This window comes from Vipera ursinii, assembly GCF_947247035.1.
Source record: "Vipera ursinii genome assembly, chromosome: 2".
In the NCBI taxonomy this organism is placed as follows: Eukaryota; Metazoa; Chordata; class Lepidosauria; order Squamata; family Viperidae; genus Vipera; species Vipera ursinii.
In genome coordinates, this window is record NC_139513.1 from 27586378 (window position 1) to 27607340 (window position 20963).

Genomic DNA, 20963 nt, shown 5'->3' on the forward strand with positions numbered 1-20963 from the left:
CAAAATCTGGGGCCCAATTGTTAAGTCAGGACCACTTGTACAATATAGTGGTTCTCCTTTATACTGGATTGATCCAGTAAAATTCTCCTGGCTTTCTATTCCACTGGAGTGGAATAATATAAAATGTATGCTGCAAATAGGTTGCTGCAGGGCATTGGTGAACCTTATCAGCTAGCCTTAATTATTTTGTTTACAATTTGTATGCCACCTATTCCTCATGTTTTTCTGATAGAAAAACCTAAAAACCATCTGCCTCCCTTCTAGCACTCCCCATGCCTAGCTGCCTCTGATTAGGTGACCTCCCTGCTCTAAAGGCTTTGAGGAAAATTCCCTCTTTTTATGATTTCCTGGAATGGCTCCCACTACCTTAAAATCTTGTGGCGAGGTGGGGATCCATAGCATAACTTCTCTGCCTGCATTTTTTTTTAAATGGGTAGTGCCGTTATGCAGAGGAACAGGAGAAAAAAAACTCTTTAGCCAAGAGATGTCTAATGTCATGGGAATTTGAGAACCGTCAGATAAAGAGCCACTTCCTCCCAGCTTCCCTTCCTTTCTGTTCCCGAGAAAGAATTCTGGGAATTGAAGTCCATGGATCTTGAAGTAGCCACACTGTTGCAGCATCCCCAGAAAACATCCTCTCCAGCAGCCTATATCCAGATAAGCAGGGATTAATACCAGCCAAACAATCAGACAGAAAACAATAATCAAGGAATTCTAAAGCAACTCCAAGAAAACCCCATACTCATCAGTACAGATGGTGTTACCTAGTCAGATAACCTGCAAGCAAACCTCCAAACCCAGGGAGCGCTAAGGACTCCATAGTTCAACCCTGAGCTGTATTCTCTTCCATTGAAATTTCTCCTACAGTTTTCATGCTCCTTATCTCTCTCTTTGGAACTGATACTGTGGGGATAAGGCCAGGCCTCTCCTCTCCCACCCAGGTTTTCTCAAATGCAGCAGAGCAAACCAATTCTAATTTATTTATTTATGTAAAGTCGCGTGCTTCACATAGAGACGGACACAGAGCTGGGTAACGATGAGTTTATTCAGAACAGAACGAACTGGGGAACAAGGGGAAACCTGGCGTCTATTTGTACCTGCCCAGGTGGATGGTATCCAATCAGTTCAAACCTGGGCTTCCCGCCAGTGCAGGTGACCAATGGGTTTAAATCCTGGCTTCCCGCCAGGCTGACCATGCCTGGGGCTGTCAACAGCTTAACCCATTAGACTTATCCCGCGTGAGCGGTTATCGCCCGGAGCTGTCCAACCCCCCTGCTGGTCTGCTCCATCAGCCTCCTGCTGCGCTGTTCATTATGTATGCTGAGAGGCATACACTGCAATTTATTAGTTGAATTTATATACCGCCCTATTCCCGAAGGACTCAGGGCGGTTCACAGGGCAGTTAAAACAGTACAAAAAGAGAATAAAATGGAATTAAATTAGTACAAGCCCACGATTCATAATAACAATAAAATTAAAATTTTAAAATGAGAAAGTAAGGGTATTTCACCTAGCTTGAAACTGGAATTTATAACTGTGCTGTGGAAACAAACCATGTTCTGTGTCAACGTTGCTAACATCGAATGTTATTGCTTGACAAGAGATGAAGAAGTAGCTATTTCATATGTTAAATTTCTGTATTAAGACATTTAGTTTAAGGTTGGGAGGGGGGACGAGTAGGATTGCCCCTTTAACTAAGAAGATAAGGCCTTGGCGGGTTTTCTAACGGAAGGGAAACTGATTCTTTAAATTAATTGGAGTATATGATTAATGACAAAATTAGAAAGGTGGAGAATTGTGTTTTAATATATTGTGCAAGGGGCGGAGATTTCAGATTCCAGCTTCCTTCAAGCAAGCATTTGCCAGGGTATTAGGCTAATAAAGGACTTTTAAGGTAAACAATGCCTCACAGTCACTTGAAAAGCCCATACCTCGGAAACTTGACATTCTGTACTGTCTTTTTCCCCCAAATGGGAATTTAGGAAACACGCTGAACAATCTAGGAGGGTTTCCTACAGGTCTAGTAGAAGAAATTTTACTGCACAGGACAGTTTTCTGGGATGCTTATTTTAAATAATTCCTCCCCTGACAGGGGTCTATGACAGCGTCTACCAGTCCTTTGTGCAGTCGCGAGAAGCAGAGCGCCAGGCTAATGCCTCGACCTTGGCTGTGCCCAGCCCCGTTAGCCAATCAGCTGCTACCAGGCATCGCACAGAACACCTAATGACGTCCCGAAGGGAAGCTTTCAATCGGCAGAATGCCGCCAACCGCCGAGGGCTGGTGGACCTCTCGACACGCACCCGAGGGCTGAGCCTGGATCTGATTAATGAGAAGGTGACAGAGCACGAGAACAGGATGTCCAAAGTTTGCTGAAATGTATTTCCATTTTAGCTGATTTTTACCCAGCCTCTATTATTTTATAAGTAACTCAAGGTAGTAAACATACCTAATACTCCTTCCTCCTCCTATTTTCCCCACAACAACCCTGTGAGGTGGGGTGGGCTGAGAGGGAATGACCAGCCCAAAGTCATCCAGCTAGTTTTCATGCCTAAGGCAGGATTAGAACTCACAGTTTCCTGGTGATTATCCTAAAGTCACTGAACTGGCTTTCATGCCTAAGGCTGGACTAGAACTCCTGGTCTCCTAGTGATTGACCCAAAATTACCCAGCTGGTTTTCATGCCTAAGGTGGGACTAGAACTCACTGTTTCCTGGTTTCTAGGCCAGCACCTTCACCATTACATCAAACTGCCTTTTCAAAATGGGGCAAGGGTGCCGGTGCCATCAGAGAACGTGGGCCTCTTGTAATTGAAATAAATTCACCATCTAACTGTGAGCTGCTTTGGGAAGAAGTGTTTCCAGAAATCCTTGCCTTAATTAACTTATTGTAATTCTGGTTGGAAATTAACTGTCACAGTTTTCAGGATCCCTTTTTTAACACAAACTGACATTAAAATCCACGTGGTTCTTGTTTCTTTGGTTTGTCAGATTCGGGGGGTGGGGGGGCTTGACAGTAGCAAAGCTGAAGTTCTTGACAAGGTTTAACACTGTTTCTCATGTGTGAAACAAAGAAGGGGTTGCTCCATGTAGGTTAAGTAGCTTATCGGTGCAAGAATATCTGTCACATAGAACTGCTTTTCTCTTGGAGGAAAATTACCACTGTTTCCCACCTCTCCTTTAATTATTTCCTTTCAATTTCTCTGCTCCCTCCCCAACAGTAACTCTGAGGAGTGCTTCTATAAATAAATATGAATGCCAGTAAATCCACTCTCTTTTTTTTCCAGAAATGCAACTAATCAAGTGGACTGTGTTCCCTGAAAGTTTATTTATTTGTCCGTAGGGTGCCATAAACCTCTTGCGTGCATAATGGAGTCAAAAAAAATATCAAGATTTATGCAAATTGCCAGTGTCAGCTGAGGGGAAGAACAGTCTGAGAGGAGCTGTTGTAAAAAGCACGGGGTGGGGTAGGGGGGGATAAAGTGAGAGACCCTGCAGCTTCAGCAGTAACTCTGCCTGCCCCCCCTCTCTTAGGTCTGTGGGGCTCAGGGAGACAGTCCCTGTGCCATCGATTCCTGTGGAGGGGCTGGTTGCTATGACGAGGATGGCAGGCGTCACTGCGGAGGCCTTCACTGCGATGGAGCAGTGGCCACAGCTGACAACGCGCTGAACCGAGCCCGCCATGTCGAAGAGGAGCTGCACAATGCGGTCTCTGAAGTGGAAAGTCTGCTGCATCAGGTCGGGAGGGTTGGTTGCTTGACATTTGGATAGGGCAAATCCGAGAACATCTCAATTCTGGGCCTTTCATATCCCGTCAGATATATCCCGATGGGATTCCTTTCATTGTGGCAAAGCAGAATTCATTGTGGGGAGCTGCAGCAGCTTCCTTATCCCTGTGTATCTGCTGCCCCCTGCTGGCTGACCGGGCCCTCTGATGTCTTTTGGACAGGTGTCCAACGCGAAGGCCCGGGCAGCTGAAGCAAAGCAGAGGGCGCAGGCAGCTTTGGATCACGCCAACGCCACCAAAGCTCGGCTGGAGCACTCCAATAAGGCGCTGCGTGACCTTATCCAGCAAGTCAAAGAATTCCTGAATCGTAAGTACGAGAGCTGCTTAGACCTCCCTTTCTCTCCTGTTTTTGCTGTATTTTATTAAAAGTATATTCTGCCCTCCACGAATGGGGTGTCTTTTAAGACAAGTTGTGTAAAACATTCCGGGTATAATCCAAAATGTTCAAGAGTATCTAGTGAGTATAAAATAAAATGGAAAGATGTAAAAAAAAAACAACACAAAAATAACCCAGCCTTCGTGCCCTTCGTGCCCTCGTTCAACTTTCTGGCCTCTTCCCTAGCCCAGCTCAGTGATAACAGCTAGCCATCTTTGAAAAGTGATACAGGCCCAGTTGTGGTTAAAGCCTGGATGAGAGCCTACCAGAAAACAGCAGGACTGTGGGAGAGCCAATGTGGTTCGTGGTTAAAGTGCTGACTTGGGACAGGGGAGACAGACACTGGTTCAAATCTACCCTCTCTACCCTAGAATCTTCTTTCAGAAACTTTTGGCTCAAGCTACCTCACAGGGTTGTTGTTGTGGAAAGGGAATATATTACACTTCGAAGTCCTAGAGGGGTAGGCAACCTCGGCTCTTTTATGACTCATGGCTACTGCTAAGCTTGTAAGCCGCCCTGAGTCTTCGGAGAAGGGCGGGATATAAATGGAATTAAAATAAATAAATAAATAAATAAACTTCAACTCTCAGAATTCCTGAGTCAGCTATGCTGACTCAGGAATTCTGGGAGTTGAAGTCCATGAGTCATAAAAGAGCCAAGGTTGACAAAAAGCAAGGCCTAGATCTAATTAAGAGAAAAAAGTATTGAATAACCAACTTCAAAGAAGACATTAGCAGGCCACCCCCCCCAGTCCCCTATTATTGCCCAGACCAGTGATGGCGAACCTTTTAGAGACCAAGTGCCCAAACTGCAACCCAAAACCCACTTATATATCACTGGGTGCCAGGTGGGCGTGGCCCACTGGGTCAGCATGGCTGTGGTAGTCATGGAAGATTGGGTGGGTGTGGCCAAGGTGGGTGTGGTCACCTCAATGTTGCTCGTGGGGAGGGACACCTGGTGGGGGGTGGGCAGGGTTGGGGGAGATCCAAGAGGTCTCTGGCAGGTGGGGCGGTAGGCAGGAGACTCATCCTGTGGGGTGAGGCGAGGCAGGGTGGGGGTGCCATTGCCATGGAGCAAGGCAAGGCTGGGGCAGCTGCTGCCTGACACCATCGGCCCCCGCACTCAGAGGCCGGCGAGCGCATGGGGGCCGACAGTGTCCGTCAGTAGCCACAGCCTGCCAGCCCCTTGACCGGCACACTCTAGGGCTCCGCAGCCCGTTGCCAGCAGTTCAAAGAAGCCGCCTCCAAGATGGATGGTCGGACAACAGCTGAGGAGGCAATGCAGTGGGTCGTGCCTGGGAAAAGGAGAGCGTACAAGGCCAGGAGGGACAAGATGGTGGGGAGAGAAACCAGCCATGCCGGGATGCATCCGGCCACGTGGGACCTCGGCGAGTTAGCAGGCGGCTGGTTGAAGAGGGACAGTTGCCACCTCCGGGGCATGGCAAGGGTGCCCATAGAGAGGGCTCTGAGTGCCGTCTCTGGCACCCGTGCCATAGGTTCGCCACCACTGGCCCAGACCCTGCCTAGACATGGCCATGATGACTTCAGGGATCAAATTCAACTCGAGGGAATCCTTCTGTGTCTGAGGTCTGATGTCTGAGTGGCTTCTCTGAGATCTGATGTCTGAGTTTGGCAGAAACAAATAAATGTTTTTCTTTTAAATGTTGGGGTTCAAAATGTGGTCATGAATGTTCATATATTGACTCATTCTGCTTCAAAAAAATTGACAATTCTGGGAAACTAGAAGTAGAAGATGTGTTTATCTGTTTATTTATTATTAAACATATTACATGTATATGTTGCCCATCTCCCCAGTAGGGCAACTCTTTTAAGATTTAGGAATGACAGAAATAGAGAAAGAAGTCACTGTTCCCGAATGTATGCCAAATTCCTCCATGCTTTTCTCCAGAGATGCCTGAATTAACTTTTTACTTCCCTAGGAATCTCTCTCTCCTCTCCCAGTTTCTAAAAACCAATCGCCTTGTGCAGCCTTCCCCAGCCTGATGCCCTCCTGATGTATTGGTTTACAGCTGCAATAATGGTTAACCAAATGTATAGATTGGCTACCTCATAATAGTGCTGCAACCGCAGCAATCATCTCCCTCTCCCCAGAGGATCTGGGGAGGTTTGGGCCATTTCCAATTGTTGAGGGCTTTAGCCAAAAATAATAAAAACTTACAGAAACAGAACAAAAGTATTGGCGGGGTGTGTGTGGCAGTGATGGTGAAAATATGCACGTACCGAGCACAGCATTGAGATCAAAGCCTTGCCTCTTTTGCACACGGGGGCAACACCCGTGTGCCTGTCACTGATCTTGACCCCCCCCTTGCAGAGCACCCAAAGGACAAAAGACGAGACGGTCATTGACCTGTTTTAAAATAGAATAAAAAAGCAATCGTCTAAAATAGAGTTCTCTTTACACTTGAGAGACCCAGAGCCAATGACCCTTCTGCTTTGCCCCCTCTCCCCGTTGGGCCCATTTCTCAGCAAAGCATCTAAATTTGTCTCATAAATTTGAAAAGAAAATATCTCATAATGAGGAAATTTATAGAGACCAGACTTTGGGGGAACTCGGGAGAACATTCACATGGGGATGGAAGCCCACAGACTTCAGGCAGAGGCCCCTTCAAGATGGAGTCCTGTGGATAGCCAGGAGGGGGCTGCCATTTACTTTTCCACAGCTCTAATGGATCCATCCTGCATACAGTCGAGGGGGCAGATCCTGACAGCATTGCGCTGGTGGCTTCCCGTGTGCTGGAGCTCTCCATCCCAGCATCCCCTGTGCAGATCCACCATCTTGCTGAGGAGATCAAGGAGCGGGTCAGCAGCCTAGCCAATGTGGATGCAATTCTGGATCAAACGGCAGGGGATGTCCGCATCGCAGGGCAGCTACTACAGGACGCACGCCGGGCCAAGTAAGTATGGCAGGGAGAAGAGAGGGAGCTCGGGAAAAGCAGAGCTAAGTCTCTTTTTTACTTGGATGCCGATCAATTTCTGGAGGATGTTTGCATTAGCAGTTGAACGTGTTACGTGTCAGAAATTGGAACTGCCTCTCCATGGGCCTCTTCTTTCCACTGAATTGAAGTGTGCTCCAATATTGCTTGATCTGGTAGAAAACTATAGTATCTCATCTAAAGGTTCTGGGAAATTCACAAGCTGTCATAGTGCAGATATGCTTTATATCCTGAGGGTTTTACGATCTGAGATACGGGTAATCCTTGACTTACAGCTGGTCTCTTAGAACCCATTTAAAGTTACGAAGGGCCTCTTCAGGGCCTCTTATGGCTTAGATTTGAAGTTCTGGTGGCCTTCACCACCACCATGCAGTCACGTGTTCACGTTTTGAATGCTTGGCAACCAGCTCACATTTACATCCATTTGGTCATGTGGCTGTGACTTTCTTTCTTTCTTTCTTTCTTTCTTTCTTTCTTTCTTTCTTTCTTTCTTTCTTTCTTTCTTTCTCTCTCTCTCTCTCATTCTCACTCTCACTCTCTTTCTCTTTCTCTCCCTTTTTCTTTCCTTTCTTTTTTTACTTATATTTCCTTACTTTCTGGAAATTAATGTTTAGTTCTGGTTTCTGGCAAAAAAACACCTCACATTGTGGACAATGTATTCCTTTATTTATTTATTTTATTTATTTTATTTCCATTTATATCCCGCCCTTCTCCGAAGACTCAGGGCGGCTTACAAGCTTAGCAGTAGCCTTCATTCTATGTATATACCTGCTTATTAGGGCTTTCACACACACCCCCAAGCGGCATTATTACAAAGTCAGCTTATTGCCCCCAACAATCTGGGTCCTCATTTTACCTACCTCGGAAGGATGGAAGGCTGAGTCAACTTTGAGCCTGGTGGGATGCGAACCTGCACTAATTGCAGGCAGCTGGTGTTACTTAAGGAGGCATTAGCCCACTGCTCCACCAAGACTCATTTTTAACAAGTGCTGTGCTCATTTAACAACCTGGGCATTCACTTAACAGCTGTGGTAATTCATTTAGTGACTGCCAGAAAAAAATGTCGTAAAATCAGGCGTGCTCACGTGGCGACCCGCCTAAAGACTGGCACAACCTGTGACTGTAATTCGGGACTCAATTACAGTCATTAAGTCAAGGACTTACCTGTACACAGCACCTAAAATGGGAAGATTTCATTTAGTGACAATGGTCACTAATACCGGTAGATCTGTGACTTCCCATTTGGTGCTGATTCTTACAGCATCGAAGTTGCCGATGGGTGTAGGGTTTCTATTCATTCTTACAGAATTTTTCTTCCCCAGTGCTCGGGCAGAGAGTGTTAAAAATGCAGCTGAAGCAGTGAAAAGGGCTCTGGATGATGCCAAACGGGCCCAAAGTGCTGCCGAAAAAGCCATCAACTCTGCAGACAGTGATATTCAACACACCAACACAGTTGTTAATGAGGTAAGGCACCATAATGAATTATTTTTTTTACCAGCCCAAAGAAAATAACATGTCCATACATTGCATTAGATGTGTCAGATAAGGTATACCTAGTGTAAATACCTCTCCTGTGGTTACAGTAACTTCTACCACAACGATTACTGGCAGAACAATTAAGGATGACACTGAAGGGCATCATTTAGTTTTGCTACTTTGTGATTTTGCACATCCAGGTCTCTCTAACACATCAGATTTTCTTTTTATTCCCTGATGAAAATTGACATGGAATTGCACCACTGTTTCTCAGCACTTCACCATCAAATTTGTCGCTCAGCAGTTTACCATCAGATTTTGGCAGTGCAACCCGGCGGCTCTGGAAGCTTTTGAAAAAAAGGTTTCAAGGCCTGAGGGCAACCAATCAAACTTCCAAATCACTTTCCTGAAACTGAGAACACATCCTGACAGCAGTTTAATATATTTGCTTTTAGTCTGTGAAGCAACGCTAAATATGCTTGCATAGATCTTCCTAGCTATGTAGCCATTTTGTATTTTGCCTTGGTATTGTGGCTGAATCATGCTTTGTGTCTTAGCACTTTTGAATTCCCTGCCTGGAAAAGATTTTATGTATTAAATTTATTTGTCCCCCATCTTGCCTCAAGGAAACTCTGGCTGGCTTACATCAGAGATCCCCAGCCTTTCTTAGCTGGCAGCCTGGAAGGAAAGGGAGGGGCAGGCACGCGCATGTGCACATGTGAACAGAGGTGCACGCACATACCGCAAACAGGGCTGCGAGCATGCACGTAATGCAAACAGGGCTGTGAGCGCATGTGAGACGATTGCAGTGATGCTAGCGCCCGCAACCCTTGCAGCGACGCTTGCACTCGCACGACTCTTGGGGCGACCTAGTGGCAACCCTCACGGCGACGCTAGTGCCTGCACGACCTAGTGCCACTGTGATCCTCGGGGTGATGGTAGTGCAAGTGTGTGTGGGGGGAGTGCTACGGACCAGGCCAGGGACCAGTAGTGGGCCGTGGCCCACGGGTTGGGGACCTCTGGCTTACAACATCAAAAGATTCCTGAGAACACCATGGATAACCCAGAAAGTGAGTGAATGTATCATTGAACATATCAATTTCAATTTCCACTGGAGGCACATATGACCAAGCTCAGATTATCGTATCATGCAAAGAGCCATAATGCTGAGAAAGATGAAAGGAAAAAGATGAGAACCAGCAGCAAAGTGGATGGACTTGATTACAGTGGTGATAGGTACACCACTGAAAGACCTGATGGACCAGGTTGTGGACAGATTGTCCTGGAGAATCAGTCTGTATGGCCACTAAGAGCCCACAGTTTGATGGCATATAATGAATCAGTTAAGAACCTATTGAAGCTTAAATGCATCTTCCAGATGCAGATGATTAGGGGACTGGAGGCTAAAACATATAGGGAATGGCTGCTGGAATTGGGTATGTCTAGTTTAATGAAGAAAGGACAAGGGGGGACATAATAGCAGTGTTCCAATATCTCAGGGGCTGCCACAAAGAAGAGGGAGTCAGGCTATTCTCCAAAGCGCCCAAAGGCAGGACAAGAAGCAACGGATGGAAACTAGTCAAGGAGAGAAGCAACCTAGAACTAAGGAGAAACTTCCTGACAGTTAGAACAATCAACCAGTGGAACAACCTGCCTCCAGAAGTGGTGAATGCTCCAACACTGGAAGTTTTTAAGAAGAGACTGGACAGCCATTTGTCTGAAATGGTATAGGGTTTCCTGCCTGAGCAGGGGGTTGGACTAGATGACCTCCGAGGTCCCTTCCAACTTTACTATTATGGTTATGATTATTATAATTATGATTCCCATCCATGTCAACCCAAATGCTGGCTGTTCCAGGTTTGCACTATAGCATTTATAGGTGGCCCTCAACTTACAACCATTTGTTTAGTGACCGTTTGAAGTTTACAACGGCACTGAAAAAAGTGACCTATGACTGGTTTTCTGCTCATTTCTCTCCAAGCGGGAGCTGCTCCCCTCCCCTCAAACCAAGACTACTGGCCAAATGCACACCAACACAATGAGGCAAAATACAAGCCCTTCACCTTCCTTACCACCATTGTATAAGCTTGTATTTATGTTTGGCTGAGTTCACCTCTTGTATAATGATGATGATGATGATTGGAGGTCATCTAGTTCAACCCCCTGCTCAGGCAGGAAACCCTATACCATTTCAGACAAATGGCCGTCCAGTCTCTTCTTAAAAACTTCCAGTGTTGGAGCATTCACCGCTTCTGGAGGCAGGTTGTTCCACTGGTTAATTGTTCTAACTGTCAGGAAGTTTCTCCTTAGTTCTAGGTTGCTTCTCTCCTTGACTAGTTTCCATCCGTTGCTTCTTGTCCTGCTTTCAGGTGCTTTGGAGAATAGCTTGACTCCCTCTTCTTTGTGGCAGCCCCTGAGATATTGGAACACCGCTATCATGTCCCCCCTCGTCCTTCTCTTCATTAGACTACACATACCCAATTCCAGCAACCGTTCCCTATATGTTTTAGCCTCCAGTCCCCCAATCATCTTTGTTGCCATTCTCTGTACCCTTTCTTGAGTCTCAACATCTTTTTTTACATCGTGGTGACCAAAACTGGATGCAGTATTCCAGGTGTGGTCTTACCATTGTAAAGTGGTGTGAGTACTTCACGTGATCTTCATTCTGTCCCTCTGTATCTAAGTCTCACTTCTGCCACTTCATCTCCACCAAGGACTCCCTCAGGATTGGCAAGCAGCCGAGATTGGACATGCAGATGTTTCCACCAGGTGGACCTCCATGCACATTTTTCCTCTCCCCCTCTTATCTACCTTATTCCACCAGATTAACAGGAAGACTGCAAGTGCTGAGGTTGAGTTGGCTGCAGCCAAGAAACGGGTGGGCCATCTTGACAGGCAGGTGGATGTTCTCAAGATGAAGCGGGCCAACAACATCTTGACAGCCACACGAGCAGAAGAAACAGCCAGTGCTGCCAAGAGCCGAGCTGAAGAAGCTGAACAGGTAGGATTCTGGCAAAAATGGAACAATTGCTTGGGATTTGAAACATCTTTTTTTTTTTTTTATTGAAAAGTTTTATAAAATACATTTTTCCTTTAAAAAAAACCCCCCTTTCCCCCTCCCTCCTCCCCTCCCTGCCTCCCCCCTATCTCCCCCCCCTCCCCCTCCTCCCTCCCCTACCTCCCCCCCTCCACTTCCCCTCCTCCCCCCTCCCCCCCCCCCGACTTCCCAGAGCAAAATACAAGGTATATATCTAAAGGGCAATCATAAACAATCATATACTAACAATTATAAACTCTAAAATCCATCCCTCTCTAGCTTGTATATAGTAAACCAATCCTTAATAATACTAAATATATATAAAAGAAACTAAAATAAAAGAAAACTAGCATCATTCCCATCTATGTTCTTCCACAGTTCACTATTACCTTAACATATTCTCATTTGCACATTAATAAATAGTTCTTACACAAGTTAACCCACATTAACCCACAAAACTTTCTTCCTCTTCCTCTGTAGTAAGTTGTCCATTAATTCCAAATTGAAAAAAAAAAAAAATCTAAAACACAACTACCACTTAGCTATAAATATTTTGTGGAAGTTCCATAGATTTCTACTGGTCTTATTTTTTTTTCTTTTTTGAGCGTTTTAAGGCAGCACGCGTCACCCTCTGTTCTCTAAGATCATCCAAAAGAGTTGCAGCTTGAACTCCTCCTCTACCCTTCTCGTCTATCTGTGCATCTTCATCCTCTTGATGTTCTCCTTCTCCAGATCCCTCTGCAGCTTCCAGAAGTGTTGATGGGGTTACTTCCAAGACATTATTATAAAAATCATGCGCTTGCTTCACATTACTCAAACAGTATCTTTTGCCATCATACATGAAGCTCAACCCAACTGGGATCTCCCATCTGAACCTTATATCTCTTTGCTTGAGCTCTTGCACAAGAAATATAAAATCCTTCCTTCTCTTTAAAATCTTTGGAGGAATTTCTTTTAAAACCAAAACTTGTTGACCAGCAATCACAACTTTGGTATCGTAGGCAGCTTGTATAACTTCATCTCTGATTTCCCTTTTTACGAAGTAAACCACCACATCTCTAGGCAACTTTCTCTGTTTAGCAATCCACGAATTCACACGGAACACTTTGTCCATACCTTGTTTTAATTCAGATGCTGGATGGTTCAATACTCCCTCAAAAGCCTCAGAAACCAGCTGCTTTAAATCTTCCTTAATATCCTCTTTTAGGCCTCTAATTCTCACAGCAAACTGCATCTGGTAAAATTGGGCCAAACTCTGTTCACTGTCAATTTTATCTTTTAAATCTTCAATTTCCAATACTTTTGCTTCTAATAAAGCATTCTTTTGAATCAAGTCTTGCACTTGATCATCCAGCATCTCCACACATTTAGCTACTTTATGCACTGAGGACAAAATGTCTGCCTTCATCTCTCTAAGTTTCTGTACCATCCTTTCTTCCATTCTCTGCTCCAATTTCTCCAATTTCTCCTCCATCTGTGCAAATTTAACACCCACTGACTCCAAAATTAACTGGGTATGTTTTTCAAGATCCTTCGATGTCAATACATCAGGAGAATGCAACGCCTGCAGCAATGATTGTTGTTGCACCGGAGAATTTCCAGCACTCCGAAAAGCTCTAGGGGGAGGTTTAGCCGCCATCTTTTACTTACAATTGTGACGCACTTTCACTTTAAGTTTTAAACAAAGTCCATCAAGCTTGAGAGTAAGATAAAATCTCCTTCATCTCTTCATCTTTTCCCTCTTGTACTGCTCTGCCTGCTCTTTCCCTTTCATAGTCTCTCCTTCAAGCAGGGATGGTCGCAGACGCCTGGCTCTGCTCCATAAAATCCAGAGCAGAGGCGCTGGTCAGCTGGGAGCAGCCCAGGCTACGGGGGAGTTCAATCCTTCGGCCGCCCAAGCTCCAAGCTCAGGCGGCCCCGGAGAACTCAACCCCCACCTGGGGGCTCACCCCCTCCTCTTCTCCCGAGGAGGGGGCTTCAGATTCGCCCGAACAGCTGATCGGCGCTGTTTCGGGCGAAAAAGCACCAGCTGAGCCGCGGGCAGCCCGGGAAGGCTCCCTCCGTCGCCGCGGAGCCACCGGAAGTTCGGGATTTGAAACATCTTTACTTTGCTTGGTTGTGGGGTCCAGAGCCATAACTCAGCCTGTTGGAGTCTTAACTGGTTACTTTTGCCTTGGTGGAGCAGTGGGCTAATGCCTCCTTAAGTAACACCAGCTGCCTGCAATTAGTGCAGGTTCACATCCCACCAGGCTCAAGGTTGACTCAGCCTTCCATCCTTCCGAGGTAGGTAAAATGAGGACCCAGATTGTTGGGGGCAATTAAGCTGACTTTGTAATAATGCCACTTGGGGTGTGTGTGAAAGCCCTAATAAGCAGGCATATACATAGAATGAAGGCTACTGCTAAGCTTGTAAGCCTCCCTGAGTCTTCGGAGAAGGGCGGGATATAAATGGAATTAAAATAATAATAAAAATAATAATAATAATCCTAAAATATTTGTGCCCTTTTCATACAGATCAGGGAGTTCATAACAAATAACCCAAATCAGAAGTTTCTCATTAAAAATGATACCCTCGTTTCTTTGTTTAGGACATAATATATCTTCATAGATTCGCTGTATTTCATTTTTGTCTCGGTCTCTTCAGAGATTCAAGCTTGCTAATTTTATTCCGACTTCAAGTGAATTACTACAAATATGTCCTGACTGACACATTCCAAGATAACTGTAACACACAAGTTGCCTGTACTTCATCAGGTGTTATCCAAACTTTATTGCAGTTTGTTCTCACACTGATTTCTCCTCAGAACTGCGAAATGGCCAGCTAGTTAGTGATCAGATGCTAACATATGAAGCTGGTAGCAAAAATGGCAATAGCATTTAGACTTGTATACTGCCTCATAATCAGTGCTTTTTTTGTAAAAGAAAAAGGTGCCGGAACTCACACATGTCATACAAACCACCTTGCCTACCCTACAAGGTTCCATCCAAAAAAGGTGCCTGAACTCCGTTCTGAGCGTTCTATGAGAAAAAAAGCCCTGCTCATAATGCTTTACAGCACTCTCTGGGCAGTTTACAATGTAAGCTTTATTTGCATATTGCCCCTAACAATTTGGGTCCTCATATTACCGATCTCGGAAGGATGGAAGGCTGAAAACAGCCCTGAGCTCTGTCAGGATCAAACTCCAAGCTGTGGGCAGGTTTTGCCTGCCGTACTGCATTTTAACCATTGCTCCACCATGGCTCTTAATACTTTTAATTGTGGAAACGGCCAGTGCCAAGATGTCATCATCCATAAAAATGAATTGTTATTAGGAATTGCACGGGTATGTGCACTGAAGTCTCTGGCAGGAACAAACAAAGGTGATAATCATCCTCCCTGTAGCCCCTTGATGGAGAAGTTATATTTCATCAATATCTGAAAAACTACAACTCTCAGCATCCTCTGTTCCTCTGGAACAGTGTTTTTCAACTTTGGCAGCTTTAAGATGTTTGGACTTTAACATCCTGAATTCTGCAGCCAACATGCTGGCTGGGGAATTCTGGGAATTGAAGTCCACACACTTGCAAGTGGCCAAGGTTGAGAAACGCTGCTCTGGAAAGCTTCAGAACTCCATCCTGTTAACAGCCATCAGCCTCTCCTGTGTAGCATCTTATTTGCACGAAATCTTTCAATTGGAAGGCCCTTTTTAAAAAATCAAAAGTCCAAGAGGCAAGATCATCTCTTCGCTCCCTCGTTCCTGGCGTTTGCTTCCGTTTTTCACCAAAAACCAGCCTACAGCAAACAGTGGGTTCACTTAGCAACCCAACCACAATGTTTGATGAATCACTGGAGCATTTGCTTTATGACCTCTGCGTTCGCTGAATGACCCTCCCCCCAAAAAGGTGGTAAAATGGGCCCAGGCATGTGGTGACCCGCTTTACAGCCGACTTACAACCATAACTGCGAAGCTCAATTATACTCGTAAGCTGAGGACTACCTCTATTGCCTGCTGATGTTTTTCTGCTAAATCTCAGGTACTGGAGGGACCGCTGGGTGATCAATACCGCACCATGCAGGAGTTGGTGGAGCGAAAAGCCCAGCATGTAGTGGGGGCCCGAAAGAAAGCAGAGCACCTGCGAGATGAGGCCAAAGGACTTCTGCGCGATGCTCACGAAAAACTACGGCGGCTGAGCAGTAAGTGCCTAAGACCGTGGTGCGAACCTATGGCACGCGTGCCACGGGTGGCACACAGAGCCCTCTCTGTGGGCATGCACACCATTGCCCCAGTCCTAGGCCTTCAGCTGGGTTTTATAAAACCTTTTCGCTTTAGGCCTCCGCTGCTGTGTGCAAAAAAAAAAGGTTCAATCAATCAATTTCAACTTCTCGCGGGGAAAAAAAGATCTCGCAAAGTTGGAATTGATTGATTGAACATTTTTGTCCCACCCAGTCTGCCGTTACCACCGCAGCCACACCCACCCAGTAGGCCACACCCCACCCAATGGGCCACACCCATCCAATGGGCCACGCCCACCCAGCACCTGACGGTACATAAGTGGGTTTTGGGTTGGAGTTTGGGCACTCGGTCTTTAAAAGGTTTGCCATCACTGGCCTAAGTCATCTCTCTGTGTCTGCGTCAGAATAAACGATGCAGATTTACGTTTTTAATGTGTCCCTGGGTCTCCAGCCATTGGAGACTCCCCCAAGCCAGCTTCTGACAAGCCAAGTAAATGAGGGAAACTGGATGCGCTTAACGACTGCATGATTCACTTAACAACCATGGCAAGAAAAAGTGATCAGATAGATCAGGGGTCTTCAAACTTGGCCCTTTTATGACTTGTGGACTTCAACTCCCAGAATTCCTCAGCCAGTAATGCTGGCTGAGGAATTCTGGGAGTTGAAGTCCACAAGTCATAAAAGGGCCAAGTTTGAAGACCCCTGAAATAGATCATGACTCACTTAACAACGGCCTTGTGTTTAGGAACAGAAATTTTGGGCTCAACTTGTAAGTTGTAAGTCACGGGACTGTCTGTATCTCGGGTAGAGGCAATGCCCACTGCAGGCTTTTTGTCTGGATTTTCCGACAAAGTTAGCGTAGAACTAGCAGTTTGAATATTAGATTCAGAACTCTGCATGCACCGTGAGTGAAGACTTTTTTTTTTCTGTGCGCTGTTTGAATTTCTCTGTCTTTAACCCCTGTTTCCCCTCCTCCCTTACTCAGAGCTGGAAGACACCTATGAAGAAAATGAGAGGCTGCTACAAGAGAAGGCAGCCCAGCTGGATGGGCTGGAAGCCAAGATGAGAAACATCCTAAAAGGCATCAATGAGCAAATCCAAATCTACAACACTTGCCAATGATTCCCCACCGTGTGCTCCCACTTATTACCCCTGTCCACGTGCTTAAAGCAGCACCGCTATTCGGCTTAGCATGGCCCAGCTCCAACTACTACACGGAGCACTGATTCTTTACAGCCATTCCTTCTCAGCATCTGTTGATATATATCAGCATCACCCTGCTCACAACCTCCATTGTATCACAAAACACAACACTGCCCCGTGACATCTTTGGGACTGCTAACATCCTGCCCTGGGAAAGTCAGTCTGGCAGTACTTAAAGCTTTTCTGTTGTTGTTGTTTTTAATGCTATTCTTATTTTCAGTGTTTCACACCTCGTCGTAATGTAGGGTTCTCCTTTTGAAAGCTTGCAGGCTAAAACAAGGAAGGATGGTCTAAGAATGGATCAGATAAGGTAGTTAACACTGGTGTTTAAGTTTCACATGACCTGTCCTAACCGGAGTGGCTTAACATTTGTGGGAAAATAAAGACCCAAAGTGGCAGTGCTTTTTTGCAACATTACCTCGTTTCCTTTGTCTGTTTAAAGCAGAAACTAGAAGCTAGAAAATGCTGGCACTATTAGTTTAGACCAGTGTTTCTCAACCTTAGCAACTTTTAAGATACGTGGACTTCAACTCCCAGAATTCCCCAGCCAGGAATTCTGGCTGAGGAATTCTGGGAGTTGAAGTCCACACATCTTAAAAGTTGCTGAGGGTGAGAAATGCTGGTTCAGATAATAAGAGCTGGGTAGAATTGATGCAAGATATTGCAGAGATGTTGATACTGAAATGTCAAAACATGGCCATTATCCAAAATTGGAAATGGTCCCAAAGGGCAGAAACCAGGCAACAGCAAGAGAGACAGTAGCAATAGGAAAGCAATTACAGCTTTGATGCAGAAGAAGCATCCTTCTAAAAGCCTACCTAGATTAGATTAGTTTCCGAGAAACCCACAAGAAAAGACATGAAGCAACAACTATTTTTGTCAAGCAACTGGCATTCAGGGGCACATTGTTCCTAAAGCTGAAGACTATAAAGTCACTCTGGCTAATAGTCATTGAGAAACTTTTCTTCCAAAATTTATTTTAATTTTGCATTCTGGAAACAATTTTGTGGACATAAGGGGATGGGGGGGAGAATACGCCTTCATATTTTTCTGTAAGTGTAGATCCACTTCTTCGTAACAGAATGAAGTCAATGTAACAAACCTACTCGGGGGAAATGAAAGCATTTTGCTTCTAAAGATAAAACTCAGCTGGATCTTTAAACATGGTATGGTCTTGCCTGTGACCAGAGATCAGAGGTGTTTATAAGGTATCAGAAAAGTCAAGATGGTAACTGCGATATCTGAATCAAGTGCCTTTGTAAGACCACACTTGGAATATTGTGTCCAAGTCTAGTCATAATAAAAGATGTTGAGACTTAGTGCAGAGAAGACCAACAAGAATTGGGGACTGGAAGCTAAAACATATGAAGAACCATATAACGAATGGTTGCAAGAACTGGGTATGTCTAGTCTAACAAAGAGAAGGACTACGGGTGGTATAATAGCAGTCTTCCAAAATTTGAGAGGCTATCACAAAGAAGAAGGGGACAACCTATTCTCCCAAGCACAAGGGCAAGACAAGAAGCAATGGATGGGAAATTATCAAACGGGGATCCCATCTAAAATTAAGGAGAAATTTCCTGACGGTGAGAACAATCAGTGGAATGGCTTGCCTTCAGAAGTTGTGGGTGCTCCAACACAGGAGATTTTTAAAAGAGATTGGACAGCCATTTGTCCAGAATAGTATAGGGTCTCCTGCTTGGATTGGACTAGAAGACACACACACACACACACACCCCACACACAAAGCCCCTTCCAACTGGTATTCTGTATTCTAAAAGCCTGTCTGTTTTTATGTGTGTTGCATTGATTACAGTAACACAGCCATCATCTTGATTTTGTTTAACATAGCCCATAGACATCCTTAACACAGATAACAAAAACAATCACACCCATTGGGCTCATGCATTGGGCTTGGGCCATAATGCAGTTGAATTTTGATTCAGCTGTTCTGAGAAAACCCAACTACTGGGGTTTGTAACTCATTGGTTATGGCTTAAGGTATAAGCCAGACTTATACCTTATTCCTGCCTGGCTGAGGAATTCTGGGAGTTGAAGTCCAGAAGTCATAAAAGGGCCAGGTTTGAAGACCCCTGGTATAAGCCCTGTTAATTGATTCATCAAATCATAGTTAAAAAGCACAACAAAGCGTTATAAGCGAACCTATCGCTGAGATCCATACCTTAAAAGCAAACAGAGGAGTAGAATTTCATTTAATTCTAAAGGTTGTATTTTTATTTTTTTTACAATAGAAGGCTGTTTTATCAGAAACCCTTTCAAAGGTTTGTACCCAGAGCTACAGTCTTCTCTTTCTAGTAAATCTTCATTTCTCATTTTGCTGCATGCCCTGTATTTTAGTAATTTATTGTACAATGCCCTAAAACATCCCAGCATGTTCAAGAGTTTCAGGTTTCAGAAATAATCCCCAAGTTACAAAATGATAGGGAGTAAATGTGCAGATTCTAACAGTTCATCACTAGATACTAATCCCCTTGTGGATAATTTGAAAATAACTAGATAGCACAAAATGTTGTTTTTGAAACAAAAGAAAAGGAGAAGTGAAAGGAATGTTTGAATGTTGTTTTCCTCTTTGTCTAAAGAAGAGACAGGTAGCTTTTTCATGCAGGAGGCACAGCAGTGTTAAGTGGGGCAATGATGCAAGTAGAGCAGGGCCAGGATTGTAAAGTCTGCTTTTGGGCTGAACGATTAGGGACTGAACCCTCCTTTTCTACAGCCGTTGCCAAAAAATGGGCACCAATGTTCTGCTTTTCTGAGTAGGAAACATGAAAATTGCTATGCACACTTGCAAAATAGGGGTGAATGAATGAATGAACCTTTATTATCAAAGTAAAACATATGTACAGTGAGATTGGCTGAGCCTTCCTTCGTGCCCCCCCCCAAAAAACTCACAGTGACAACAAACCCACCATCTGTTGCACCATGTGAGCTAATTGCACAACACACCGGCCTCGCAAGTCAATCATACATAAAGTTATTTCCTGTTCAAGAGCCTGACAGCCCATGGATAGAAGCTGTTCTTCAGCCTGTTGGTACGGCTGGCTATACTCCTGTATCTCCTACCCGATGGTAGGAGAGTAAAGAGATACCGACCAGGGTGTGAGTAGTCCCTGAGAATTTTCCTCACTCTTCCAAGGCAGTGGGCCCTGGCAATGTCATCCAGTGGTGTCAGGGGACAGCCCCCGATGTTTTGTGCTGTGCTCACCACCCTCTGCAACATCTTCCTATCCGCGGCTGTCAGGCCAGCATACCAAGCCACAATACAGTGCGAGAGGACGCTCTATAGTAGACCGGTAAAAGAAGGTCATTAGCCGTTCTACCCTCTTCTTCCGCAAGACCCTGAGGATGTGGAGTCTCTGTTGGGCCTTTCTGGGCACCTGGGTTGCATTGACTTTCCAGGTAAGATCTTCACAGAGGTAGACTCCCAGGAATTTAAATTAAATTAAATGGGCTAAATTACAGAATGTGTCAAAAATCTGGGACCATGTTTCCTGTGGAATTGAAATTTGGCAAAACGTGACAAAAATTATCATAAGCATTTTATGACATAGTACAAAATGTCATAAAACATTTCTAGTTTGTGCTATACAGATCAGTTCAAGACAGGTACATATCTAAATATCTCCCTGATTTTTTAGGAACTTTTCAAGTATATTAGAAGCTCTGCCACTGTTGAAAGCATTGAGGAATCCAGTAAGGAAAGATCCCTGAAATGATGACCGAAGTGGTCACGGGGAGTCTAGTAATATTTTCAAAAGCAAAGAACCTGCCACTTTAAATTCCTCTAAAAGCTCAAGAAAATAATTGTGTCCTGGATTTCAGCTATTTACCTTGTGGTTTGTACTGCCTAAATCCATGACATTCAAACTACTAGAATTTTTCCATAACCATCACATTCTGATTA

The 20963-nt window shown here is 44.8% G+C and overlaps 2 protein-coding genes across 3 annotated transcripts in view; both read left to right on the forward strand.

Moving 5' to 3' along the window:
- Positions 1-17444, forward strand: part of LAMB2 (laminin subunit beta 2) — a 73167-nt gene extending 55723 nt beyond the window's left edge. The window contains exons 26-33 of one of the 2 annotated variants that reach the window (XM_083355936.1): positions 2093-2334; positions 3531-3734; positions 3946-4090; positions 6866-7073; positions 8435-8576; positions 11413-11589; positions 15640-15799; positions 16824-17444. In XM_083355936.1, coding sequence (XP_083212062.1) covers positions 2093-2334; positions 3531-3734; positions 3946-4090; positions 6866-7073; positions 8435-8576; positions 11413-11589; positions 15640-15799; positions 16824-16960 — 1415 coding nt within the window. In that variant the 3' untranslated portion in view covers positions 16961-17444. Of the gene's footprint in view, positions 1-2092; positions 2335-3530; positions 3735-3945; positions 4091-6839; positions 7074-8434; positions 8577-11412; positions 11590-15639; positions 15800-16823 lie in introns of those variants that run through there. The other variant, XR_014491672.1, reaches the window with a different exon arrangement.
- Positions 17445-20435: 2991 nt separating this feature from the next.
- The window catches only part of USP19 (ubiquitin specific peptidase 19), a 65521-nt gene continuing 64993 nt past the window's right edge, over positions 20436-20963 (forward strand). The window contains exon 1 of the mRNA XM_083355941.1: positions 20436-20458. The gene's annotated coding sequence lies outside the window, so the exon portion shown is untranslated. The remainder of the gene's footprint in view (positions 20459-20963) is intronic.